The sequence below is a fragment of the Branchiostoma lanceolatum genome, chromosome 10 (assembly GCF_035083965.1).
Source record: "Branchiostoma lanceolatum isolate klBraLanc5 chromosome 10, klBraLanc5.hap2, whole genome shotgun sequence".
NCBI lineage: Eukaryota > Metazoa > Chordata > Leptocardii > Amphioxiformes > Branchiostomatidae > Branchiostoma > Branchiostoma lanceolatum.
In genome coordinates, this window is record NC_089731.1 from 10,626 (window position 1) to 35,689 (window position 25,064).

Here is a 25,064-nt window from a genome sequence, read left to right on the forward strand (position 1 = left end):
TTCTCTGTCAGCATAAATCTGTTGAATGTGTCCCAGACCCCGTCAGGGGTTATTTCTACTCTCACGTGGTCATGTTTTGCTCTGAGCAATGCAAAAATATGGCTGAAAAGGAAAATACTGACGCACCCTGGACAAAACTACCCTTCTGTAGTTTCAAAACAGTTTAAGGCCACACTGAGACATTTGTTAAAAACCTAAAGTCATTCTGGTGTACTTCTTAACTAAATCATTTCCTCTAAATGACATAAAGTACTATTTACATCCATACAAGAAAGTTCATTCCTCAAGACAAATAGAGGCGGCGTCTTTGTTCGTTCCTCAAGACGAATAGAGATGGCGTCTTTGGTGCATCAATGTTGATCGGGCCACATCCAGTTACTTACTCGGTTTCAGGACAACTAAAAATGAGAATTCAGGACGGCATGTCATGAACACAGCAGACTGGGAGGAACACTGAAATCCCTGCTGCCGCCCTGAAACTGAGTAAACCGAGGCGCAAACCCGGCCATCAGGCTCTGCTTTCATGTTATTTTTCAGTTCAACAACTTTATTTCAGCAAATAGCAACGGTGCAGCCTGCTGTTTACAAATCCTTTATATTTAGACACCGACACTTCACCCAGGCGTTGCTGGTGTTTCATTTTGTTCTCTACCTGTGAATAACAAATAAAGTAAAACAACCTTGCCCAAATTCATTACCGAAAGTCTATATAGAAATTTTGTACACTCCACATTGTTTACCAATCCATAGTTGAGGTTTTGCCGGGCACGTGATGCAGGAACTATTATCTTGCTCAGTTTCTTTAGTCGGCATTTCTACACCAACAACTGCGAAGTATATTTTGGTGATGATTCCTTATACATGTACAAGTATGGTCCATTTGATCTGACAACAACCAGGCAATTATGACAAATACTTATAATCTAACTAAACATTTCTTACGAAGCAAGGACGCCATAATGTGAGGTGGATACCTGCTGTTTTTAAACACCTGTAACGCTGTAGTCCATATCAGGTAACACATTGATGCACTCCTGCAAATATGGCTGCATGGGAAATTAGTTTTAAACTTGCCCCCCCCCCCCCCAACATTTACTGGCATCTTCCCATAAACAGTCTAGCACAAAAATTACACACAAAAATGTCTGCCAAGCATCATATCTGTAAGCAACCTTGCCGAACAGTACTTTATACATCATGTCCCCCTGGAACCCTTTATATGCATATTTACAGCCAACATTGCTTCATAATTAGCATATTACAAACCCGTGAGGCACCGCATTCACTCATACCCCTGTACAAGGGGACGCGACCGCGGGGCGACCAAATATGGAATTAGATCAAATTTCATTGAGAAAGAAGCCACTTCTATTGTCTTTCACACCACACTTATACATCATGCATGGATCATAAAAACCACTCAATCTATGAAGTCTGAATTTGGGTCGCTCAACGGTCTCTGTCCACTCGAGGGGCTCAACAAATAGCATCTCTCTTGTACCTACATCCTCGTAGCTATGGTTACATCATCATTTCTCTTGTACCTACATCCTCGTAGCTATGGTTACATCATTCTGACTCTACATAACCATCAAACAACACAAGCTGTACATGTAGGTTAGAAAAGAAAAGAACGGCGTTTCACAATCTAACCAATCCAGAAAGCAGGTGCATTTTTCTCCCACAACAAAACTTTTTCTTGCAAGAAAATATACAAGGCAGGGTTTTCTTTCCAGTACCTTCTGATGCACTGGCCAATGACATGAACCGGTTCTATAGATCATCAACATGATTGGTGGATTCAAATTAGAACCGATCAATACCAGCACACATGGCGAAAACTGGGGAATAATCGGACAAATTCATTCCTATCTTGAGTACAAGTTGGTAAAAAGATGTCAATTTCCTGTGATTCACATTCTGTAGAATAGAACTCATTGCAAATCAAAAGGAAGCTAAAAGGAATGTCAATGTTTTCATACAACCACAAAGTCATGGACATTTCCCACCCAAAGGTGCACGACTGCCCTGCCTTGCATGCAACATTCAAATCCATCACTGAATTTTAAGTACAAAAAGGAAAATACGACAAAGTCATTAAAAAGCTCTGTTATTTGCTATTCTCAAAGGTTCAAGTCCTTAGTCATTGCTGCTTCTAGCTGTAATAATAATTTTTCTTGTGCTTGAACTCACTGTAACACTATGTGGGCAGATAGCTCTTTTCTTATTTCGTACAAATATAGTCTGTACATGAATCTAGAAGTGCTCGGCCCTTCTGCCCTCAGGGTTGAGTCTGTACAATCATGGCCTCCTGCACATAAGTCGGCACATGTATGTCAGTTGTGCTTGGCCCTCCTGCCCTTGGTGTAGCCGACCCACGTCAGTTGTGCTTGGACCTCCTGCCCTTGGTGTAGCCGACCCACGTTAGTTGTGCTTGGCCCTCCTGCCCTTGGTGTAGCCGACCCACCTGCGCAGCGTCCCGGCCAGGACTGGGTCGGGGTCGATGGACACCAGCAGCTGCAGCAGGTTGACGTGGGTCGTGTGGTAGTCCCAGCGGGCGATGTTGGGCGCGATGCCCAGCATGAAGTGTCTCAAGTCGTATACGGTGCCTGCGCCCGTGTCGTACAGCGGCAGCATGGCCTTCAGCGAGCGCATGCCCTCTGCGAACAGCTCTGCGGCCTCCTTCCCCTCCCCCGGGGGCGCGGCCTGCTGCAGGTCGTACAGGCCGATGAGGGAGTAGATGAAGCCGTTCAGCACGAAGGAGCTCGGCGTGGTGGGGTACTCCTCGTACCACCTGTGCCTGTCCATGAACACGGCCAGCACGCCCCCGTTCTCCGACGGGACGCGGAACGGCCGCGTGCCGCGCAGGGCGGCGTCCAGGTACCGCCTGTCGCTAGTCCTGCCGAACGCGCGCGTGAGCGTGGACATGGCCTGGCCCTGCGCCATGGCGGAGTACCACCCGGGCGGAAGCTCCTGCATGCCGTCCACAAGCTTCCGCACCACGTTTATCGGCCAGCCACCACCGTCGTCCTGGTTACGCACAAACCAATCAGCAGCATCGAAGAACTGCGGGATGTGCGAGGAGGTTGCCATGGTGATGTTGCTGATCCGCCCTTTCCCCTGGAGGACGACCTTTGACACCCTCTTGATGGTGATTTTGGTCTTCTTGACTGATTTTGAGTTGGAGAGGCCGACGCCCTTCCTGAGGTCGCAGAGCAGGTCGCGTGTGACGAGGCTCCAGTCGGCCCGCGGCCCCAGCCCGTAGTAGATGTTGGTGCCGCGGGCAGAGATGAGCTCCTTACTGGAGGTGTAGTGCAGGATGTACTGCTTCTTGTAGGACGTGTCGACCACCACAGACACGTTGGAGACGACCGCCGAGGGGGAAAACTTGATGTGGAAGGACAGAATCTGGTCGGACGTGGCTCCCAGCATCAGGGTGGGCCCGGAGCCTGGGGGCAGGGCGTCTGGAACAAACAAACAAACAGATAAACAAACAAACACATAGAGGTGGATATTGGTACATCAGGCTGGAGCCTGGGGGCAGGGCGTCTGGAACAAACCAACAGGGATAGGTGAGTAATGGTACACGGAAGTTCTGCTAGGGATAGTACACCCCAATGCTCCTACAAGCTACAAGTCCCCTATGTTACGCTGAAGGGCGGGCTATACAGATGCAGAAGCTGGTGTGTTACGCTGGAGGGCAGTTATACCGGCTATACAGATACAAAAGCTGGTATGTTATGCCAAAGGGTGGTTATACCGGCTATACAGAAGCTGGTATGTTATGCGGAAGGGCGGTTATACCCGCTATACAGATACAGAAACTGGTGTGTTACGCCGAAGGGCGGTTATACTGACTATACAGATACAGAAGCTGGTGTGTTACGCCGAAGGGCGGTTATACTGGCTATACAGATACAGAAGCTGGACTGGTCCAAGAGAGAGATTTGATCTAAAATCTTCACACTAGAGACCACAGACATCCATATTACTGTGGTGCAGACTACAGTGGAGCATTCTAACTACTCTCAATCATTCGACGGCTTCTGTCAATTACTGCTGCAATCATCCAAACGACTGGGAATCACCGACTGACACAAGGCGCTGATGGCAGGATAATCTTTCCTCCTGAAGTTACTTCTGATGACTTCAGCAAATTGACTTTTGTGTGGGTGTGGTGACGTAGTGGAAATCTGTCATGACTAGGAAGCTAACGACCTGCAGTAAACCTGAAGTATCGGGTTACCAGCACATGTACAATCTCTCGCCTGCCAAATATATTGTCTGAGGATTGGGAAAATCTTGGCTTTAGGTAGAGAGATAAGGCCACAAGTTAATCTGTTGGCTCTTGGAATTTGAAAAACGATGCTGAAATGGAAGATCACAACATGAAACAGCCCGAAGGGAAGTCTGTACTTCGGTACTCATGTTCGTAAGTCAAGTTCTTCTTCCAGTCATTTGTTTTTTATGTGGCCTTTTGCCAAATCAGTATTTCACCATTTTTGAAGAACAAAGAAAATAAAGGGTTGATCAATGTGGACTTAAGTCAACGATGCACCCTGACCTGAGACTAGGGTGGTGGGAATTGTACACAATACAAAAGAAGACTGGACATGTTTTCCGTTCTGCTTGTATGAAGCCAGCATCAGCATATTTCTTTTCCTTCACAAACCTGCTGCAGTACTGGCCTCCACTGTTAGGGGGCACTGCTAGTGGGTACAGTGCAGCAGTTTGTGAAAAGCCTGGAGGGAAATATGGAGATTCGGCTGCATCTGCTGATTTTCCAGTCCACACGTGTGCAGCTCCTATTTAAATACATTTTCACGTAAAAACCATGGAAAGATGTTAAAACAAACGTGACTGTCCACATCCCTGCCCTGAAACATGTCCTCAGCTACATATGGTTAAAACAAACGTGAGCCCTGAAACATGTACTGAGCAGCAGCCTTCCGTAGCTACAAGATGAAAGGAAGAGCGGGTTCTTAAGTCTCCTCCGAACTAATGATGGATCTTAAGTCACAAGTCTGTAGTTTGTCCAACAACAACGAATTAAGACAACTCCCAGGAATCAAAGCTCAGGTTACTGCAGGAGGGCTAATTGGGCGCGAGGGGAAGTCTCGTCTCTCCATTCCTGACGCCCCACATCAAGCAGAGGGATTAACTATCACCAGCCCAGCTCTGGACTAAACCTGGGGTTCAAGTTCAACACCCTTGCCCCGGGCACTTGTAACTCGATACACAACCAGACTTGTGTTAGAACTTGGACGTAAATTCGTAATGACTGCCGTTAACTTTACATGTAATCACAACTCAACTGCTGTTAACTTTCCATGTTATCACAACTCAACTGCTGTTAACTTTACATTTACATGTAATCACACCTCAACTGCTGTTAACTTTACATGTAATCACAACTCAACTGCTGTTAACTTTACATGTTATCACAACTCAACTGCTGTTAACTTTACATGTTATCACAACTCAACTGCTGTTAACTTTACATTTACATGTAATCACACCTCAACTGCTGTACCTGTGAATGAAACAGGCATCAGTTTCCTCCCTGCTATCTAATTGTACCACACAGACCTCACATACATGCTATTTTCTCAATGACAGGGTGTCTATAGCCAGCATTCATGCAGAGGTCTCTAATATCAGGGCAATATGAGCTTTGCTGGGAGTCAAACAGCAGGGATGACATGAATGCTAAGCCACAGGTAGGCTATTAGGCACAGATGAATCTATGTCTAAGGAATGGAAATGTCTCCACTTGAAAGCTGACTTGTGTGACCTGAGGTCAGCCCCTTCAACCAATTCTCACCTCCGCAGCTGAGAGCGGCTGGTTACCGCCTTACGAAGGTCGTTAACTGCCTCACGAAGGTCGTTTACTGCCTTACCAAGGTCATAAAGGTGTTGGAGTCGGATGGAAGCATCGCCACCGCGGGGGCAAAGTTCAGGGTTGGTGTGAAAGGTCAACAAGCCAGCTGCACACAGCTTCCACATCTGGCTCCGTCTCAAACTTATCCACTTAGGCAGACTGATTCTGTCTCAAACTTATCCACTTAGGCAGACTGATTCTGTCTCAAACTTATCCACTTAGGCAGACTAATCCTGTATCAAACTTATCCAACTGTGCAGAAGGATAATAATGAACAGCTGGAATAGTCTGAGGTTTCACAAAGTCTACAGATTCCTGATGTTTCCTTTCTGTTACTGAGTCACGTCGCACTTCCACCTTTCTGTCATCTATCAGAACAGTCTCCACAGCCTAAATCCCTGCACACTTTCTCCTTCCTGTTGAACCTTGCACAACTTTTGGTGTTTGTGACCAAACTTCCCCCAATGAGCAGGAGTTAACTCCTAGTGTGGATGATTTAGCTAATTAGGAAGTGCACAGAGCTCGTTATGACCAGTGTGGTTCATGTTGTTAATTAGAAAGTGCACAGAGCTTGTTATCCAGGTTTCTGGGTGGGACAATAGTCATGAACTTGAACAGGTGCTGGTAACTTTAGCTTTTAGCCAGGTAACGTTTCCCTAGAAGTGATCAAATGGTGTAAATGGTTAGGGTTATATATAATGGTTAGGGTTATATATAATGGTTAGGGTTATATATGATGGTTAGGGAATATATATAATGGTTAGGGTTATATATAATGGTTAGGGTTATATATAATGGTTAGGGTTCTATATAATGGTTAGGGTTATATATAATGGTTAGGGTTATATACAATATGGTTAGGGTTCTATATAATGGTTAGGGTTCTATATAATGGTTAGGGTTCTATATAATGGCAGGGATCTCCCTAAAGAATGGTACAGTGGCGCTCCTCCATCCTGTTCTAATCCCAGCTCCATCCTGTTCATTGTTAAAGTTAGGATATTTCTTTGACTATTTCCCCAGCCAAGCCTGTAATTTTGCTAAAAACTCAAGATTTCATTAACAATTAGACAACATGCAAAGCTGAAGTTGCAGGAAATCACTTCCGTTTGTATCTGGAAAAGGCAAAATGCAATAGCTGCTCCCTGCATCCCCCTCCAAACCTCCCCCCTCGCGACACACACCGTGTGCTTGGCACCCTCCCCCCATCCTGCTCTGTATTTCTGGGGAGATCCCTGTAATGGTTAGGGTTCTATATAATGGTTAGGGTTCTATATAATGGTTAGGGTTCTATATAATGGTTAGGGTTCTATATAATGGTTAGGGTTCTATATAATGGTTAGGGTTCTATATAATGGTTAGGGTTATCTATAATGGTTATGGTTATATATACTGGTTAGGGTTATATATAATGGTTAGGGTTACAGTTAAAGCTCACCTGTGCTGAACTGCAGGACCCGGCAGCCGCAGCCCTTGTCCGAGACTGACTCCACCTGCGACAGTTTCCCCGGAGACTCCCACCTGGCGCGCACCTGGCCGTCGCCGCGCTCGAACACCGTCACCCGCGGCTCCTTCTCCGTCAGGTTCTTGCTGTAGTGGCTCAGCCCGAACTGCGCGATCTGGATCGGGTAGAAGTACGGGTCCGGCCCCCACTGGGTCGACACGGGAACGCCTGAACAAACAAACAAACAAACAACGGTAAGTACAGCCCCCAAATCTTAAAGTACGGGTCTGGCCTCCACAAACACAGACACTGGTTTAGCCGCTCCACAGCTGAAGACATGGGAAGCATTCGCTGCAGCAAGGACATTCTAATGATTGTCCTTTATTCGCTGCAGGAAGGACATTTTATAATTGTCCTTTGCTGCAGGAATAACAAATATTCCCTGTTACGTCCGGCTGATTCTGGCTCAGCTCGGAGCCTTTCCTACCGGCACACGAGTCCCTCTGCAGCCATCTTAGCTTCATCAGACCGGCCGAACATCAGCGCAAAGCCCCGACTGAGATGCTGGACATCACAGCTGTATATCAAGGCCGTTAGGGAGGTAAATGCCCATCCACCGTGTGAGTCCCATGTGGGGCCTGTGAATCCAAATTCTGAGCAGCCTTTGGGTAATTCTGCTAGAGTACAAGTAGTACATGCACACCTTCACGTAGCCGCAGGGAACCTGTCATTACTGCCCTGAACAAGATTACAGACGGTCATCAAACGTCGGCTGTTACCATTTCCTCGGGTGTGAATAAAGAAATGAACAAAGAAATTGATATTTGTTGTAAGGCAATTTTTAGTTTACATCCTTGATGCATGACTTGTGTATAAACTGACTTTACCTGGGCACAACGCTGCTGACCTCCACCAAGTCTTAAAACTGCGGAGCATAAATTTCCTCACATCATTCCAAGAAATCTACAGAACTCCACCGACTCATAATCCACAAAATGTGACTAACGATGAAGTCTCCGTTCTAACCGTAAAACATGAATCCATAACACAGTAAGCCCTACAGAGGGACGCAGTAAAAGGTCCCACAATCATGGCTCGGCCACCATTCTGTATCATACATGGAGCAGTTAAACACACATCGTGCAGCTACAAACATCCACAGGACTGGAGCTCCATGGGTCAAAGTGATACTCGTAAACCCAGACACAATAAACATGTCATATAAAACTAATACAATTTGTAAAGCTTTGCTCTCTACAATTCCAGCACATGTATCACGATCCATAAAAGTTAAAGCCCCTGCAATAGAGAGTTTCCTGGTGGACACATGCACCTTGCATTATTGGCTACATTTTACATAAATCCTCATTTTATGACGTTTGTGTGAGAGTCTTCTGTGTGAATACTCTGAATTTTACTGTCACAACAGAAGTTTAAAGGAACATGTACGTTTATCATAAGGTCTAGTTAATGGGACATGTACACAGTCGTTTCTTATCATAAGGTCTAGTTAATGGGACATGTACACAGTCGTTTCTTCCGTCGCACATATAAAGCAACACTCTCCAGTTTAAGTTTTAGGGAACATTCTGAGGTATTTCTGACTCCTCTTCTTGCCTGTTTTTTATTGCATGGAATCTGCAAGTTTACCGTAGGTTATTTTACCACAGGAAAAACTGCACAGATGTACCAGAGAGACATGCAAGGCACCCGTCCATCACTGCTGTATGATAAAACCAGATAAGCTGACAGAGATGCATCACCTCCGGCCTTATCTGCTGCTGGAAAATAGATTGGGATGACAAATTTAGTTTGAAGGACAGATGAGGGGAATGGATATCAGTGAAACGTTTCTATTCTGACATAAATATTATGTCTACATTATCGCAGAACGATATAAAATGCTTCACATTCTGCATGAATCATCGTCACTGCTGCCTGCATCTTGGTCCTGACTGGAGCTTGGAGAACATTCATCAGTTTGGCAGATGCTGTACAGAATGGAGGGGAGTCAAGTTCACTATGCAAATTAGGATTATCTTAAATGAGATACGTTTTTCCTGCAAACACAAAAGTAGACCCCTGATCTGGACTAACTAACAGTTATGTCTTTGTCTTCACCACAGCCCGGAGCAGAACTGAGCATGATGTATCGGGAGGTGACTGGAACTGGAAACAATTCATCAATGTTTTCCAACAGAGGCACGACAAGCATTTGTATTCAAAACCCAACCAGCGGAAATACAATAATTGGAACTTAACTTACAATCATTATGTACGCACGAGTTAAGTTCTTTATGACAACAGGAGTCCATTTTCTTCAGCAATATTCTGTGCCTTAAGTTTAAGCTGCCTTCATCTGACTCACTAAATGACACAACACCAACCTGATGATGTCATCCACTGCGGAACTAAACAGATTGTTTTCTCCAAGCTGTTCACACCGGAGCTTACATCAAGACGTATTCTTCACTAAGTGGATTGTAACATTCTTAGAGCTTAAACCACTGCTAGCTGCCACCAGGCCTCCTGCTGATGCTTCATGCAGGGTCTAACCAGTTCTGTGCTCGCTCTGCATGTGCTGCAATCAGTCCATGTCTGTCATCAACTCTAATATGTACTCAGTACGTTCAATACAGCACTTACCGGTAACTGTGCTGATTAATGACTACATGATTCCCTGTTGGATAAATCAAGACTTAAACCGTGCACCTGTGTGACTGTCATTACAACTACAGGTGGGACTTAATACACTGGATATTAGCAGCGAATACAGGATATCAGCACTAAATCCCCCCATTACTGACATCCTGCAACACTGTACTGGTGGGGAGTGTACCATAACAGGATTTACTAAGAAACAGCATACTATAAAACATATTTTATTGTACGCAAAGACAAGCATATCTAGGAAGCTGAACATGAAAGTATATTATTGATCATGACTTCTTAAGGCCACGGCAAATTATTTTCTGTGCTCTCAACAATCTAAAGTAAAAACCGTAATCGATGGCATCTTGAAAAGATGTGTGTCCTTAATCAATTAAGAAGTTTTATTGTCTATGAAGACTAGAGATTTCCTGCTGTAACTTAGAGAAGGGTTTAGTGGAAAAGTCTGTCATTAATCCTGACGCCTTTATCCGAGGTAAAGTCTGTCATTAATCCTGACACCTTTATCCGAGGTGAGCCCCCGGAGCCCTCCTGCCGTGCTGACCACTGGTATGCCTCCGAAGCCCTCCTGCCGTGCTAACCACCAATCTGGGCAGAATATCGCCGCTCCAACATCACCGACACAGAACTGAATATTTCAGCGATGCCCTCTCGTCTCACACAGGCCATAAATCAGCAGCGGGACAATAGGGAACGCTCAGCAGGAAAACTTGTCAGACTCGTTATCACCAGATTTCAGCCACATGAGTCCTCAGAGTGAATCCTGTCTCGGTAGAGGCAGTAACTCTCCCTATATAATCCACACAAAGACCCAGAGTTAGCAAGACACACCTTCAAAAAGAACACATGAGTCATAATGGGACATGTTCCCCTCTGTAGCAAAGGCTCCTGGGAATCATCCCCTAGTGAACATTAGCACTGCATTCATGTCCAGCAATATGTAAAATTGACCTTCAGTACTATGTGAGTACTGAATACATCTAACACAAGGGGCCGTCCATTACAAGGCACTGCCTTCAGTATACATGTAAGTCACACTATTATATAATAACACAGTGGCACATCGGAAGCTTAAGATCTGGAATTCCCCAAGACTCCGACCTTCTCACACAAAGCCTAATGAGACCATAGGCGTCAAGTCTATCGGGGTCAAGTGTACCAGGTCAAGTCTGCTGAGGTCAAGTCTACCAGGGTCAAGTCTACCAGGGTCAAGTCTGCTGGGGGTCAAATATGCCGGGGTCATGTCTGCTGGGGCCAAGTCTGCCGGGGTCAAGTCTACCTGGGTCAAGTCTACCAGGGTCAAGTCTGCCGGGGGTCAAGTATGCCGGGGTCAAGTCTACCGAGGTCAAGGGGCAATCATAGTTGATAATTCAGGTCTGACATCCTTGATCAAGTACAATGATTATTATGTATTCCGTTTCTAGCTCATTTCTCCAGTTCCAAATCTAATGGATGTTCTGTTCACGATTACTACACCTGACAGATAAAGGGCACAGAGGATATGGGGGGTTCAGAGGGGGGGGGGGGGGGTAACGTCCATTACTGGCTGAAAAACATGAACCCTGCTCACAGCTTTTATCTCAGTTACAAGTACAAGACTTACACGTAATTCTTCAACATTATTTGCATAACAGGCTTTGCCAGTAAAAAAGAAACAAAATCATATTTCTTAAATCTAACATCTATATATCGCAGATATTAGCCCTGCAGCTATATTGTAAGTATGTTGTTTAGCAATGTGCCAAACATGTCCGTTACGGTTGTTGTGCAATAAAAATTGGTTTGATTTGATATAAGGTTGTTGAGTAATAGAGTAGTTATCATCATGTACATGTACCAGCTATAGACCTACATTTTGTATCCTGCCGGTGGCAAGTAGCTTTTGAATTTTCCACTGTACGTGACCTTTTTTTCTAGTCCTAAAATACTTTTAATGACATTAGATCTAACAGTATGCAACCTCACACACATCATTCAGAAAACTGGGCGTCATCAGCTTCACCTCCCCACAGTTTACTAGCGTGATGTTTCATGCAGCCTGCGTGCCCTCGGACCCGGCTGCCTGAGCCCCCTCCCCCACATAAGCCCCCCTCCCCCACATGAGCCCCCCTCCCCCACATGAGCCCCCCTCCCCCACATGAGCCCCCCTCCCCTCCCCACAGTTTACTATGGTGATGTTTCATGCAGCCTGCGTGCCCTCGCACCTGGCTGCCTGAGCCCCCTCCCCCACATAAGCCCCCCTCCCCCACATGAGCCCCCCTCCCCCACATGAGCCCCCCTTCCCCCACATGAGCGTCCCTCCCCCACATGAGCCCCCCCCCCCTCCCCACAGTTTACTAGCGTGATGTTTCATGCAGCCTGCGTGCCCTCGCACCTGGCTGCCTGAGCCCCCTCCCCCACATAAGCCCCCCTCCCCCACATGAGCCCCCCTCCCCCACATGAGCCCCCCTCCCCCACATGAGCGTCCCTCCCCCACATGAGCCCCCCTCCCCCACATGAGCCCCCCTTCCCCCACATGAGCGTCCCTCCCCCACATGAGCCCCCCCCCCTCCCCACAGTTTACTAGCGTGATGTTTCATGCAGCCTGCGTGCCCTCGCACCTGGCTGCCCTGTCGTTAAGCTCGTTTGTGCTTCTCCAAGGTTTCAGCGGCGGGCTGCACCAGATTATTTCCTCGGTCCTCAGACATTCACAGCAAACATTTAGTTCAGATGAAAAGAGAAGGTTGGGAGACCAAGTTTCAGCGGGACAGATCTACTCCCTGGAACTCAGTGTACCAAGGTTTCATTTTACTTCATTTTCTTTTATTAGTTTTACCAGGATAAATTACACCAAAGGCTTTCCCTTAAAATGTGTTCCAATTTCATCTTTCAGTGAAACTTTTAATTTTTCTAAATCCTAGAAGCACTAAGTCCTACGAGAGTGGCTGAACATCCGCATGCCTACTTGGTAGGGCCACACCAATTTTATTTGTTGGTTATCGGATTTAAAGAAAAGCTTCATCAAAATATCAACTATTATTATTATAAATTAGAGCCTGAAAACTATATCTTGATATGCAGTTTCAGGGAGTGAATAATACATGAAGTAAGATGGAAATTTTCCTCCCAATCTTCTGTTTTCATCTTGCTATGGGAGAGAGTGAGTAAGTGAGTGAATGAGTGAGTGAGTGAGGTACAGGACTACTGGCCAGGGGTTGTACATGTAAGGCTTGTTTGAGCTGCAGGAAGGCGACCGTTCTATAATATATGTACTTTTGTAACACCAGCTGTTAATATTTCATGTGCCCCGAATGTTAAACAATTACTGTAATTGCGGCGCGTAAGAAACATGAAAGGGGCATTACGCCGGCCAGTTTATGGCCTTGAAGCAATCTCCTTTACAGGTCCGGCCGCGGTTTTACGGCCGGCATCATTACCTCGGGCGTAAAACGGTGATGCACACTGCGACAAGCCGTCTCACGGCGTAACAACCGCCAGGATCGTGCATAACCGTATGGGCGGGTAAATCATGCGGGTCGCAAACAAGATGGCCGAACAATGGCGCAAAAACAATCGGGGCTATGGACAGTTTCTACTCACTAAGTACAGGTGGGGGAAGTTAGATGGAAGTCCAGTTTTGTGCATTTTTGTGTGAGGTTTGTGCCAGCAGGTTTGTGCCCAAACCAGAGACAGGAATGAAGATTTATCCGACAGCCTAGCGTTCCGGACGGGAACCGAACGTAATGGTTATTTCTCTGATGCCTTCGCGACTCCCGTCAGCCCCTGCAGCAGGCGGCGCAGAAAGTAACCTTTCCGGAAGGGACCCTGGAGGGACCCTGGAGGAACCCTTAAAGGTGCCCTGGAGAAACCCTTAAAGGTGCCCAGGTGAAGCTAAATTACCTCCAGGACTGAGTCTGACGGTGAAGGATTTTATTCATTAAGTCAGACTTTCCAGGATTATGAAAGATTTCTGGACTGAAGGATGTTGCCAAGGACAAACATGCGAGGTTTGTAAAAGAGTCCTCAATTTCACAGTTAGGTCATAACAGAAATGAAGACATCATTTATCAGTCGTGAGAGTAAGATTTATAATGCATTATCACATAGGTAGATGGCGTCGACCAATCAGAAGCCTCCATTGCCCACAATAAGTGGTCTGTTATCACGCCATAACACACCACTTATTGACGTCATGTCAGAACACAACCGTTCCATTTTGCAGAGGGGGTATCTTTTTGATGAATCCTTTTCTTAACCTTGTTTAAAAAATCTTTATAACCGTTGCATTTTGTAGAGGGGGTATCTATTTGATGAATCTTTTTCTCAACCTTGTTTAAAAAATCTTTATTGTCTTAGAATTCCTAAAAATTTCCTTAGAATACATGAAAAAGGGAAAACAAATTTAAAATTCCCAAAAATGTTCCGCGTGTTCCATTTGCTGTTGGCCAAAGAAACCACGTTCTATCTAAGGTTCCGCGCGTTCCATTTCCTGCTGGCCAAAGAACCTGTGTTCTATTCAGGTTTATCTGAGGTCATGTTGCAGGGAGATTCTTCAATAATAACATTTTCTGACTGACCTGAAACCGACCCTCCTATCCTGTGTGGTTGAAATAAATAAAGCAGGCAACAGTTGTACATATTCTTCATCATCTTCTGTTAATAAAGGACAAATGTGAATTCTGAAATGCATTCTTAATAGTATAAGGGATCTATGCGTCAAACAGAAATTGTCTACTCTTATATGCGTCAGTTTGGATAAGCTATATGATAATAACGTTAATGACCTGCCTCTTCCTCGGTGTATATGGTGTCATAACGCCTGGTCATGTGCTATAACAACCTCATAAAACCACCTCGTTCGCTTCGCTCACTCGGTGGTTTTATTCGGTGGTTATAGCACATGGCCAGGCGTTATGACACCATATACACCTCGGGGCGGGTCATTAACCCTTAATTACACTATTGGAAGTTATAGTATCAAGCTTAAGGCTAAAAGAACTGCAGTATTGTTTGTAGGAAGTTGCACAAGATAAATGTATGTACATATTGTGCAATATCATCTGTGCTGGCATCAGCGACATTTGGCTTTGACCTTGGCTGTGCTTCCGTTTGTGTCTGATGTCTGGTCTGTTCACACATTTCCTCAAAACTTCCAGCAAAACTCTTTTCTAATATCAACAACGAAAATGTTTAGCTGGGACATGGCCAAACCAAGTTAATTTCATGGTGCTCAGATATTTCAAAGTAAAATTCAGCAAGAGAACAGGATAAAAAGTAAAACTAGGGTTGAAAGGAGAACTTGAATCTGACTGACTAAATTGTGTGTACAGCTACAAACTTCTCAGACTGTCTTGATGTTGATGATCCCAAGATTCTTAATTTTTTTTGGTTTGTTTGATATCATTCAAGAACCAATAAACAAACTTGTTGTAGCTAAAACATCGGCCTCTTGATATTTATGCCGAGAAGTTATATAATGTAGTATTCCTCTGGTGGCAAATGTTTCCAGTGAGCATAAGGGTGTAAAATTCCTCGCCAACTCCCAAGTGCAGCGTGGATCTGCCGGCTTTCTCGTCCCCGGAGACTGGGGAGGTAATGATGAGGGAAGGTTCCATAATCAACGTGACGTTTGTTACAGGATAACCGCTCCTTACAACATCTCACACCAAACATCGGCCACACTTGGAGACGCGAGTGATAATTTCCTGGCCCGCGGCGTCGCTCTTGTCTCATCTCGCTGCCTTACAGCGCTGCTAAAAGCACTTACGAGCAGAGATGGAAATCCCGGCTTACCGGATAAAGGAACCCTTTAAAAATGCATGGCACGGCGTCGTAAACCGGAGCCGGGCGACTCTCCTGTCAACCCCGACATTTCCACATCACAACCTCCAGCCGTTCCCGTCAGCTGCTGTGGGTGTTTCAGGGGGGACAATATCGACAAGCGACAAGTAGGGACGTTTCAGGGGGGACGATATCGACAGGCGACAAGTAGGGATGTGAATGCCCTGCCGGGCAACATGTCGGGATATGAATATTCTGATGCTGCAACATGGTCTGGCTTGCAATCTGGTCTTTTGAGTTTTTTTTTTTCTTGTTGATTTTGAGAGGTTTGAATGCATCAAATTGTTCATATTTCAAAAATTAGGCTGCAAAAATGGATAGGTGGGTACTTACGTATGGCTTTCTAATTCCAAAGATGAAATAAGCTAAATCATTATTGCATAAATTAATCATGGACAATTAATTATGCAATTGAATCAGTTCAAGTTTGAGTAAAATCATCATCATCATTATTATCATCATCTGTTGAAGGTAGAGTAAAATGGAGAGTAACACATGCCTTTACAAGGCCAAACCTTACAATCCAGTTTGTTGGCTCAACACAAAAATGACACCTGAGGGGAATGTACAGAATAGCCAGACGCAAGTTTTCCTCCCAGCCCTGAGTTCTGTTTCCCTTGTTCTCTTAACTCACTCAAAATCACAGAGAACCAGGAAATAAATCAAACTGGTGTGGCCTTATAAAGTAAACCCTCTTGGCTGTCGCTCTCCACATTGTAGGGTTGAGGGTTAGACTTAGAGGTGAAAGGTTACAGTAAGTATGAAAGTCTCACCTTCGAGCCCACTGATGGCCTTGACACGGTCGCGTATCTCAACGTTGTAGTTCTCGAAGGACATGAAGATGCCGGTTGGGGAGTAGGGGCCGCGGGGCTGGTAGATCTTGGAGTAGCTGTGCTGCCACTCGAACCGGTCGTAGCCGTCGTACTCCGCCAGCCGCCCCGACACCTCGAAGTACTTCTCCAGGAACGAGAACGGCACGTAGACCTCGTCGTTCTCGCGCCGGCACTCGATGCTGTACTCGTCGTTAATCAGGCACTCCATGGGCTGGTACTTCTGCCGCCCGGGACCCAGGTTAGAGTTCGCCAGGTCAGAGTTCGCCAGGTTAGAGTTCAACTGCTCGCTGTCGGCCGTCAGGATGCTGAGGTGGTGAGGGGGCGCGTGGATGGCAGGAAGGTCATCGGGGTTCGGTTTGTCGCTGTCGTAGTAATCCCGGTCGCCGCGGGCAACCGGGGTGCGCTGAGTCTCCTCGGGGCACTGCCGCGTCCAGAACGTCACGCTCAGCCCGCAGAAGATGAACGTCACCAGCCATAGCGCCTTGAAGTTGGTCCGCGAGGATAGCAGTCTCATGGCTCACACATCAGACCTGGGGACACAAACACACAAGTCAACAAACAAACAAACAAACATAGAAGTTGGTCCGCGAGGATAGCAGTCTCATGGCTCACACATCAGACCTGTAACACAAACACACAAGTCAGCAAAAAAACAAACAAACACTGGAGTATAGACTTCATCCACAGACATGTACAACTTGAATGCTCAACCTTAGATTCAACATTTATAACACACACACTACTACTACGACACACTTCCAAACATCTTCCTGTATCCCTTCCCTGGTTTCTGAGAAGCCTGAACACCAAACTAGACTAGACTAGAGGCTTCATCTTTAATCAGAACACAAGTGCCTCAGCTCCAAACATGACAGGGACGTGACTGATCATGAAGCCTACCCCGGGGAACGGTCACAAGTCACTCCCAGGAGAGGCAGGACACTCAAGGCCCCACACCCCGGGGAACGGTCACAAGTCACTCCCAGGGGAGGCAGGACACTCAAGGCCCCACACCCCAGGGAACGGTCACAAGTCACTCCCAGGAGAGGCAGGACACTCAAGGCCCCACACCCCGGGGAACGGTCACAAGTCACTCCCAGGAGAGGCAGGACACTCAAGGCCCCACACCCCGGGGAACGGTCACAAGTCACTCCCAGGAGAGGCAGGACACTCAAGGCCCCACACCCCAGGGAACGGTCACAAGTCACTCCCAGGAGAGGCAGGACACTCAAGGCCCCACACCCCGGGGAACGGTCACAAGTCACTCCCAGGAGAGGCAGGACACTCAAGGCCCCACACCCCGGGGAACGGTCACAAGTCACTCCCAGGAGAGGCAGGACACTCAAGGCCCCACACCCCAGGGAACGGTCACAAGTCACTCCCAGGGGAGGCAGGACACTCAAGGCCCCACAAATCCCCTGGGTTCTCACATGTTTCAGTTTGGAATCACAAGACCTCTCCAAGCTGCCAAGGATAAGGCACAGACTGACGGATCATCAGGAAATGTTTTTTTGTATATTTGGGAGGAACCAAAAACAACATCTCAGGCCACATCACGACAGTGTAATTTATTCATTCACAGATTTAAGAAAGAGAAGAAAAAACTTTGCTGAACAGGATTTGAAGATCGTTTTCCTCACAACCCTCTGTTTTTATATTGACCTCTTGATGAATTTTTGCTGTTAAGTGTCCAGGCAAGATTATTAGTAAGGAAATACAGCAAGTTGGTGGCCTCACAAACAAGCACTACACAAGACAGGAAAGGGGATCAAAGATCAACACATACTCTTGTAACTTCCTAGGAATGACTCTCAGTCTGTGAGTGTGATTAAGCATATCGGGTGACAGTCAGGGCAAATAAGTTAAGTCAGCAGCACCGAGGCTGTTTGCAGATCTAGAGACGACCTTTATTCCGCCAGGTCAGACGAGAACATTTGGCAGCTGATCCAAAACTGACAAGTCACAAATCAGCAGCAAAATGACAGAGCTCAAGGCAGGAGGAATATATTCTGTAAAAAAAAAAAACTATTTTGATTACAAAACTTTACGTGTTTCTTGGACCAACAGTTGTACAGTCCTTCTATATCTTTGCTTCCTTTGGGAGAAGAAAGGCCATAAGATCCCTTCATAAAGGAAACGGCAGGACGTATCCAGGCATTATCTAACCCAGCTCCCAAAACACATGCCGCATGCCAGGCGAGTCAGAACCTCGGCGATGTTTGGATGTGACATACTTCACCACCCCGCCAGATCTCTCGGCTCTTTGGTAGAATCACCCCAAAATAACTGCTCTGACTGACTGTAGTCTTCTCCCAGCACGTGTGAGTGTAGGGGCGGCCGCTACCCGGTCAGCAGTAAAACAACGCTGTGATTTGGGCACTTTGGTGTCTTTTAACCAGCGCAGCCGTGTTTGGGCCTTTACTCTATTCTGTATGTTCACTGCAACGCTGTGAAAACTCCTGGTGGAACCCTGAACTTGCATACCTCAGGTGCTGGGTAAAGACAGGCTTGAATTGTTTGATATCCTAGAAAGCCTTTAAACCTCTTCTTAAACAAACAGGTTTCAGCAGACAGACTTGACTAAGGACCTGCTGCTGTTCTCCAGGACTGTCTCACATCATCCATCATATCAGGAGATCAAACCGTCTGTGAAACAATGGCAAACTTGACGGACCCGCATCGTGGCATGCACCGCTTACAGGGCTCACTGAGCACAGGGCCTACAGACACATTCAGGGCTGTCCTCAGGACAAAGACTAGGACTCAGCAAAGCTCCCGTCCTCCCCATACAGCTGATATCTGTCACAGATCTCAAACGGGGCTAAAAAAAACACAGTCAACATGCATTTTGCGGAAATACAAACTTAAGGTATCGCAGAAAAAAAGATCACCTTTTCACCCCTGCTTTGACTCACAACAAACTTCTAAAGGGATTGAAAAGTTGAGAACATGTTCCTGTGTACACCACCAGGGAGCACTACGCCTGACAAGCAGGTAATTACACACACCCTTCACCCTGAGGTCACATGTGCTCCATTTCACAAGTTTGCATGAAAAGTTGAGCACATCCCGTGAGCACGTCACCACTGCTAAGTGCCCATGTCAGCTCAGAACTCATAACAATAGGCGCTCGTCAGCACAGGCAATCCTGAAGGGAACTCTCCACCCACTTTCCACCCTGCACATAGTAAAGCTGTCATGTCGGCTGTACTGTGTACACACAACATGAAGCGACCTCTGAACTCTACTGTACTGTGTACATACAACATGCAGCGACCTCTGAACTCTACGTTCCCACTGTGTACATACAACATGCAGCGACCTCTGAACTCTACGTTCCCACAGCAGGGAGTTAGGGTTACTCAGAGCGGACCAGTCAATGCAACCCTGATTTCATTCCTCACGACGTACGACTTTATTCCAGCAACACGACGGAGTGGAATAATGTTTCCTCGTCTTCTCTGACCTTTGGCCTGACCGATCCCAGTAAATCTAATGTTCGACATGTCTGCAACCAGAGAAGCAACTAAACCGCAGCCAGTAATATTCTATAACTCAGGGGCAGGCTGATCGAACCGCAGTCAGTAATATTCTATAACTCAGGGCAGGCTGATCAAATAAAGCCCCGACCCCAGGCCTAATCATATTCCCATTTCCTCCTGCATGGGAGTCTCATAATTGCCGCAGATCAAATTTTCACAACACGGTTTCCTGGCCTCTCCTATTTTAGTATCCAGTTCTTGGGTAGCGTCCAAGAACCGCCACAGTTAGTGATGTTGCAACAAAATGCAGAAAATGTTGCCAAAACCCCTGAGAAGCGGCACAAAATAAACCTGCTGAAGCGAAGAAAACGGTTTGGGACGTCGCCAGACGTTCGTAAATTATTCCAGGATGGGAGGTCGAAGGTTTGCAAAACAGGCCTGCTACGGAGTTCCACATGTGATACACATGGGACAAAAGCAGGTTCTAAGTAATCTAACATTGACTACATGTACATTTCTCAGTATAACATTTCAACTATGACAGCTTATTGTATTTTCCTAACATATCAAGCATGACAGATTACTGTAAATATCTACACTCTTTCTCCAGATACTGTCTCTCAATTCTGACATCTGCTTTGCAAACCAAGAACAACAAGGTCACACACCAGGGGGCCCAAAACTGACCTTGACCTATGTCTTCCCAAGACCTACCCACATACAAAAAATCATCACAATCCATCCAGAGGTTCTAAAGTTACAACATGCTGTAAGACCTACAGACAGACAGGCCCAAAACTATACCTCCATTTCTCATGGTGGTAAAAGTAAAAGAATCCTGACTGATATCCTTTTTACCTCCTGTCCAGAACCCCCCCCCCCCATGATGTTGGTTTCCTCCTGCAGGATATCACAGTGTGCTGGTTTGTCTGATGTGTTATCATCACTTTTGTTATGCAGGCAGCCTCAAGTTCAGGGTTCTTCCTGGCTACAATCTTCCCTACAACCCAAGTGCATGTGTGTAACTTGGCAGCTGCTTGTGTTGAAAATGTGTAGAGTGGGGGCCAACTTGACACACACAGAGGGGGGGGGGGGGTAATGGAGCAGAAAAGTAGAGAGAAGGGAAAGAGTGGGGGGAGGGAAAGAGTGGGGGGAGTGAGGGCTAGTGGGTGGGAGGGGAAGGGGGTGGGAAAGTCATCAGAAGCCATTAGAAAGTGATTAAGTGATTTCACTGTTTATCAGGTGGTAATTTGAAAACACACTGGGGGGTTGGAGTAGGTTGGTTGGTTTAAGCCATTAGAAAGTGATTAAGTCATCAAAAAGTGATTTAGTGATGAGCTTGTTAATTAATAGATTACAAAGTTGTGGTTATGTTAATTGGAAGATCAACATGAAACCAGCATCTAGTTTCTCCAGGGAAGTCTGCACATGGTGACATGGTGTGAGAGGGAAGTCTGTGCCTTGCTGCACATGGTGACATGCAAGGATCATGTCACTGCTCTCTAGCTTACAGTAACACTTTACTGAACATGTTGGAGAAGGTTTGTAAAGGAAGTCCCATAGCCTTCTTGCCATAGGGGCAGTGCCAGTGGGTTGTTATCCACTGTGTCTAGGGGACAGCCTTTTATTTCACAAACCAAAATCAGGTAACCCTTTTACATCTGGGTGGAGTGAGGATAGTTGTTTAAGTGCCTTTCCCAAGGACACAACATCTGTGGCATGGCAGGGGATCAAACCCAGGACCTCTGGGTTATGGGGCAAACACCCTAGCAGCTACGCCAACACAACGCCAATTGAAGTAATAGTTACAGAACCACAGAGCTGACTTGTTGTGGCCTGCAGTTGAGGCAGACTGCCCCAGACACTGCTGGACACTCATTAAGGGCAATTGTCTTGAAAATGGAGCCATTTCCCCAGGGCAGAGATAGAGGCTGTCTCAGGGCAGACATTGCAGATGGGGCACAAATGAACTGATAATTACTGGATAAGCCTCTCGTGTCAGGGGCCAGGTATGGGGAGGGGGGGCAGAAACAACAAGGCAACAATAAGAGAGGGCAGACTTCAACCCCTTACCCATACTGCTTTGCAATCCTATCCAGCCGTGAAAGTGTCACTGATATGTATAACATTGCGATAATATATCAGAATCACAGAAAAACAGGCATGAAAAAACGCCTTCATTCTCCCCCAACGGAGTCTGTAGCGTCAAAAGAGAAGAGGCAGGTCAGTGCAAATCTGTTGTCCTGAGGAAATTTTCCTGTTTTAGTGGCAGAGTTCCCCCCCCCCCTCCTCCTTTGGGAGATTCCTGTTGACATGTTATGCCCTTGGTATTCAGGGGTCTCCCCAGAAATTTTTAGGGGAGTGGTGCTCCCATTTTTAACAGATGCTGAGAGGGCGCAAAGCGCCCGATAGTCGCGCGCAGCGCGACAAGGAGGGGGGGAGAGGTTTGGAGAGGGGGGGATTCCCCCCCTTTCCAAATTAGAAGCTATTGCATTTTGGCCATCTTAAATGCAATTTGAGGCCTTCTCCTGGAACTTGAGCTGTAAATCTTACAGACTTAAGAGACAGAAAATCTGTTGCATTTTGCCTTTATAAATTGAAATTGGAAGCTTTCTCCTGCAACTTAAGCTGTGAATGTTACAAACTAAAGATAGGATCAGAGGATCAAGCCCAAATTGTTTTAAATTATTATCAAAATTAGGTTATTTAAAAAGACTATTAAAAAAAAAAATTTAAAAAAAAATTTTGACTATTCATACAATTATGTAATGAATTTGAAATAAGAACTAGAAATTTATGCCAGTAGAACATTATTCATCAGTACAGAGCACAATCAATAAAAACATTTAAAAAAACTTAATAGGTTTTGCTATTTATTTAGAATGTTGCCATCAGAAAATGCTTGGTTAATTTTTCAAAATCAATAATGTTACAATCGCCACAAAACTGCTCCAAATATTATCGTCACAAAATGCGATCTATGCCGAAACTGTGTTTGGGGATTTCCCGCCATGTGATCACATGATATCTTGCATCAACCAATCAGAGCGCATGTTTTCATGACGCCGACCAATCAGCGCTTAGATTTATGCATATTAATGAGTAAACAAGATGGCCGCCGGTCGGCGATTGTCGCTAGCCAGCTGTAATAAAGTCAAACCCCGGCGTAAAATACGACTCGTCTACGCTACAAAAGCAGAATTTTTACGGGAAAACAATTAGAAGAATAGATTCTCCGCCGAATACGACCACAAATGACGGCAAATCGCGGCAGATCACAACGTAGGGGCTGAAATGCTCGGCCGAAAATCTTGTTTTCCTTCAGTATTTTTACTGGCTTTCTTTGATTGCAAGCATAACAATAACAAGAAACAATAACAAGAAACAAAGGAGTGTGATTACCCAGCGGCAGACGGCGTCCCCACGCCCGTAATACAATACAAAGCCAAAATTGGGGTGACTGTGTTTCGATAATTATTTTCCGATTTCTCGGCAAAGTATGTGTGTAGCGGTCGGGAGTTAACAGTCGGGAGTATCGACGTCGCTCCAATTTTTCGCAATTTTTATCCTCAAAAATACAAAGAAAAGACCCTAAATTTGAAAATTTTGGGAGAGGCGCTGGGAATTTTGGGAGAGGCGCAGCACCCTTGCACCATTGCGTAGGGAGAGCCCTGGTATTATTCAAAATGTGACACATTTCATTTTATTGATGCCAGCAAAGAAGAAGTCAAACCAACAACAAAAACAGAATATAGAATATAGAATCTCTTAGTGCAGAAGTCACCTTGTTATAATTAGCCTTCAGGAATGAATTGACATGAAAGATTGTCATGATCGTGGACATCTATTCTATGCATGAAGATACTTCTGAATCAATGTTGCTAATTTTCTCAGAGCTTTGGATTCACATACGTCCTGTCGATAAATATGAGTACTTTAGACACACTAGTAACATGAGAAACGCTGCCGAAACCCAACATTAGTACTTTAGACACACTTTACAAGAGAAATGCTGCCCAAACCCTGCATTAGTACTTTAGACACACTTTACAAGAGAAATGCTGCCCAAACCCAACAGTAGTACTTAAGACACACTTTACCCGATTCTGCCACTGCCACACATTTCCATGCTATGATCGCCCCAAAATTTCCCCGATACAATAAAATTACCAATAATGGCGGCTTGACCCGGCGCAAAGTGAACATCACATTGGCAGCTCATTCCGTCGATACGACAACTCATTATTTCTGCATTAACGATGATCCATATCCTCACTGCTACTTCCTCAATAACCATCAGCTGACATAAGGGGCAGGTGTGTACTTGCCTGTATAATACAGGACAGCTGATATTTCCAGCCCTATACGGGGAGGTACCTGTACAGGACAGCTGATATTTCCAGCCCTATACGGGGAGGTACCTGTACAGGACAGCTGATATTTCCAGCCCTATACGGGGAGGTACCTGTACAGGACAGCTGATATTTCCAGCCCTATACGGGGAGGTACCTGTACAGGACAGCTGATATTTCCAGCCCTATACGAGGATGTATCTGGGATTCCCCAGTCATTACTTCCCGCCTATCTGTGGACCCTTCTGAAGGCCGATCGATGCCCAGAAATGATACTTGCTGGGTCATGACAGTGCTGGCATGATATTGGCTTCTGCTGGCTGTTATTAGCTTTCTAACTGTGCTTTATGGGAGGGTGCACGAACCTTGTGCAGGGGACCAGGCTAGCGCCGTGCAGGTGGTCACGTATAAGGGAACTTATATTATGTGGAGGGGAATTATTCCCGCATTGAGCTAAATAAACTCCAACATTGGTTGAACATAAGTAAACATTATGTTCCTCTTGTTCTAAAGGCAACTATAACATACATTCGATCCTGAGTCTCACCAAGACCACGGGCAGTTTCCTTTTACATCTGACAC

At 45.8% G+C, this 25,064-nt stretch overlaps 1 protein-coding gene and 1 long non-coding RNA gene across 5 annotated transcripts in view; both read right to left on the bottom strand.

Annotated features, from left to right (window-relative positions):
- Nucleotides 1-690: 690 nt before the first annotated feature.
- Nucleotides 691-2,179, bottom strand: LOC136442794 (uncharacterized). Its single transcript, XR_010757055.1, has 2 exons — nucleotides 1,545-2,179; nucleotides 691-1,501 (listed from the first exon to the last, which is right to left on the bottom strand). It is a non-coding gene; the product is annotated as an uncharacterized lncRNA (long non-coding RNA).
- A 1-nt stretch (nucleotide 2,180) lies between these two features.
- Nucleotides 2,181-25,064, bottom strand: part of LOC136442793 (D-glucuronyl C5-epimerase B-like) — a 54,766-nt gene continuing 31,882 nt past the window's right edge. For all 4 annotated transcript variants that reach the window (XM_066439713.1, XM_066439712.1, XM_066439715.1 and 1 more), the window contains 3 exons: nucleotides 16,589-17,178; nucleotides 7,320-7,553; nucleotides 2,181-3,464 (listed from right to left, as the gene is read on the bottom strand). In XM_066439713.1, coding sequence (XP_066295810.1) covers nucleotides 2,425-3,464; nucleotides 7,320-7,553; nucleotides 16,589-17,162 — 1,848 coding nt within the window. In that variant the 5' untranslated portion in view covers nucleotides 17,163-17,178 and the 3' untranslated portion in view covers nucleotides 2,181-2,424. The remainder of the gene's footprint in view (nucleotides 3,465-7,319; nucleotides 7,554-16,588; nucleotides 17,179-25,064) is intronic.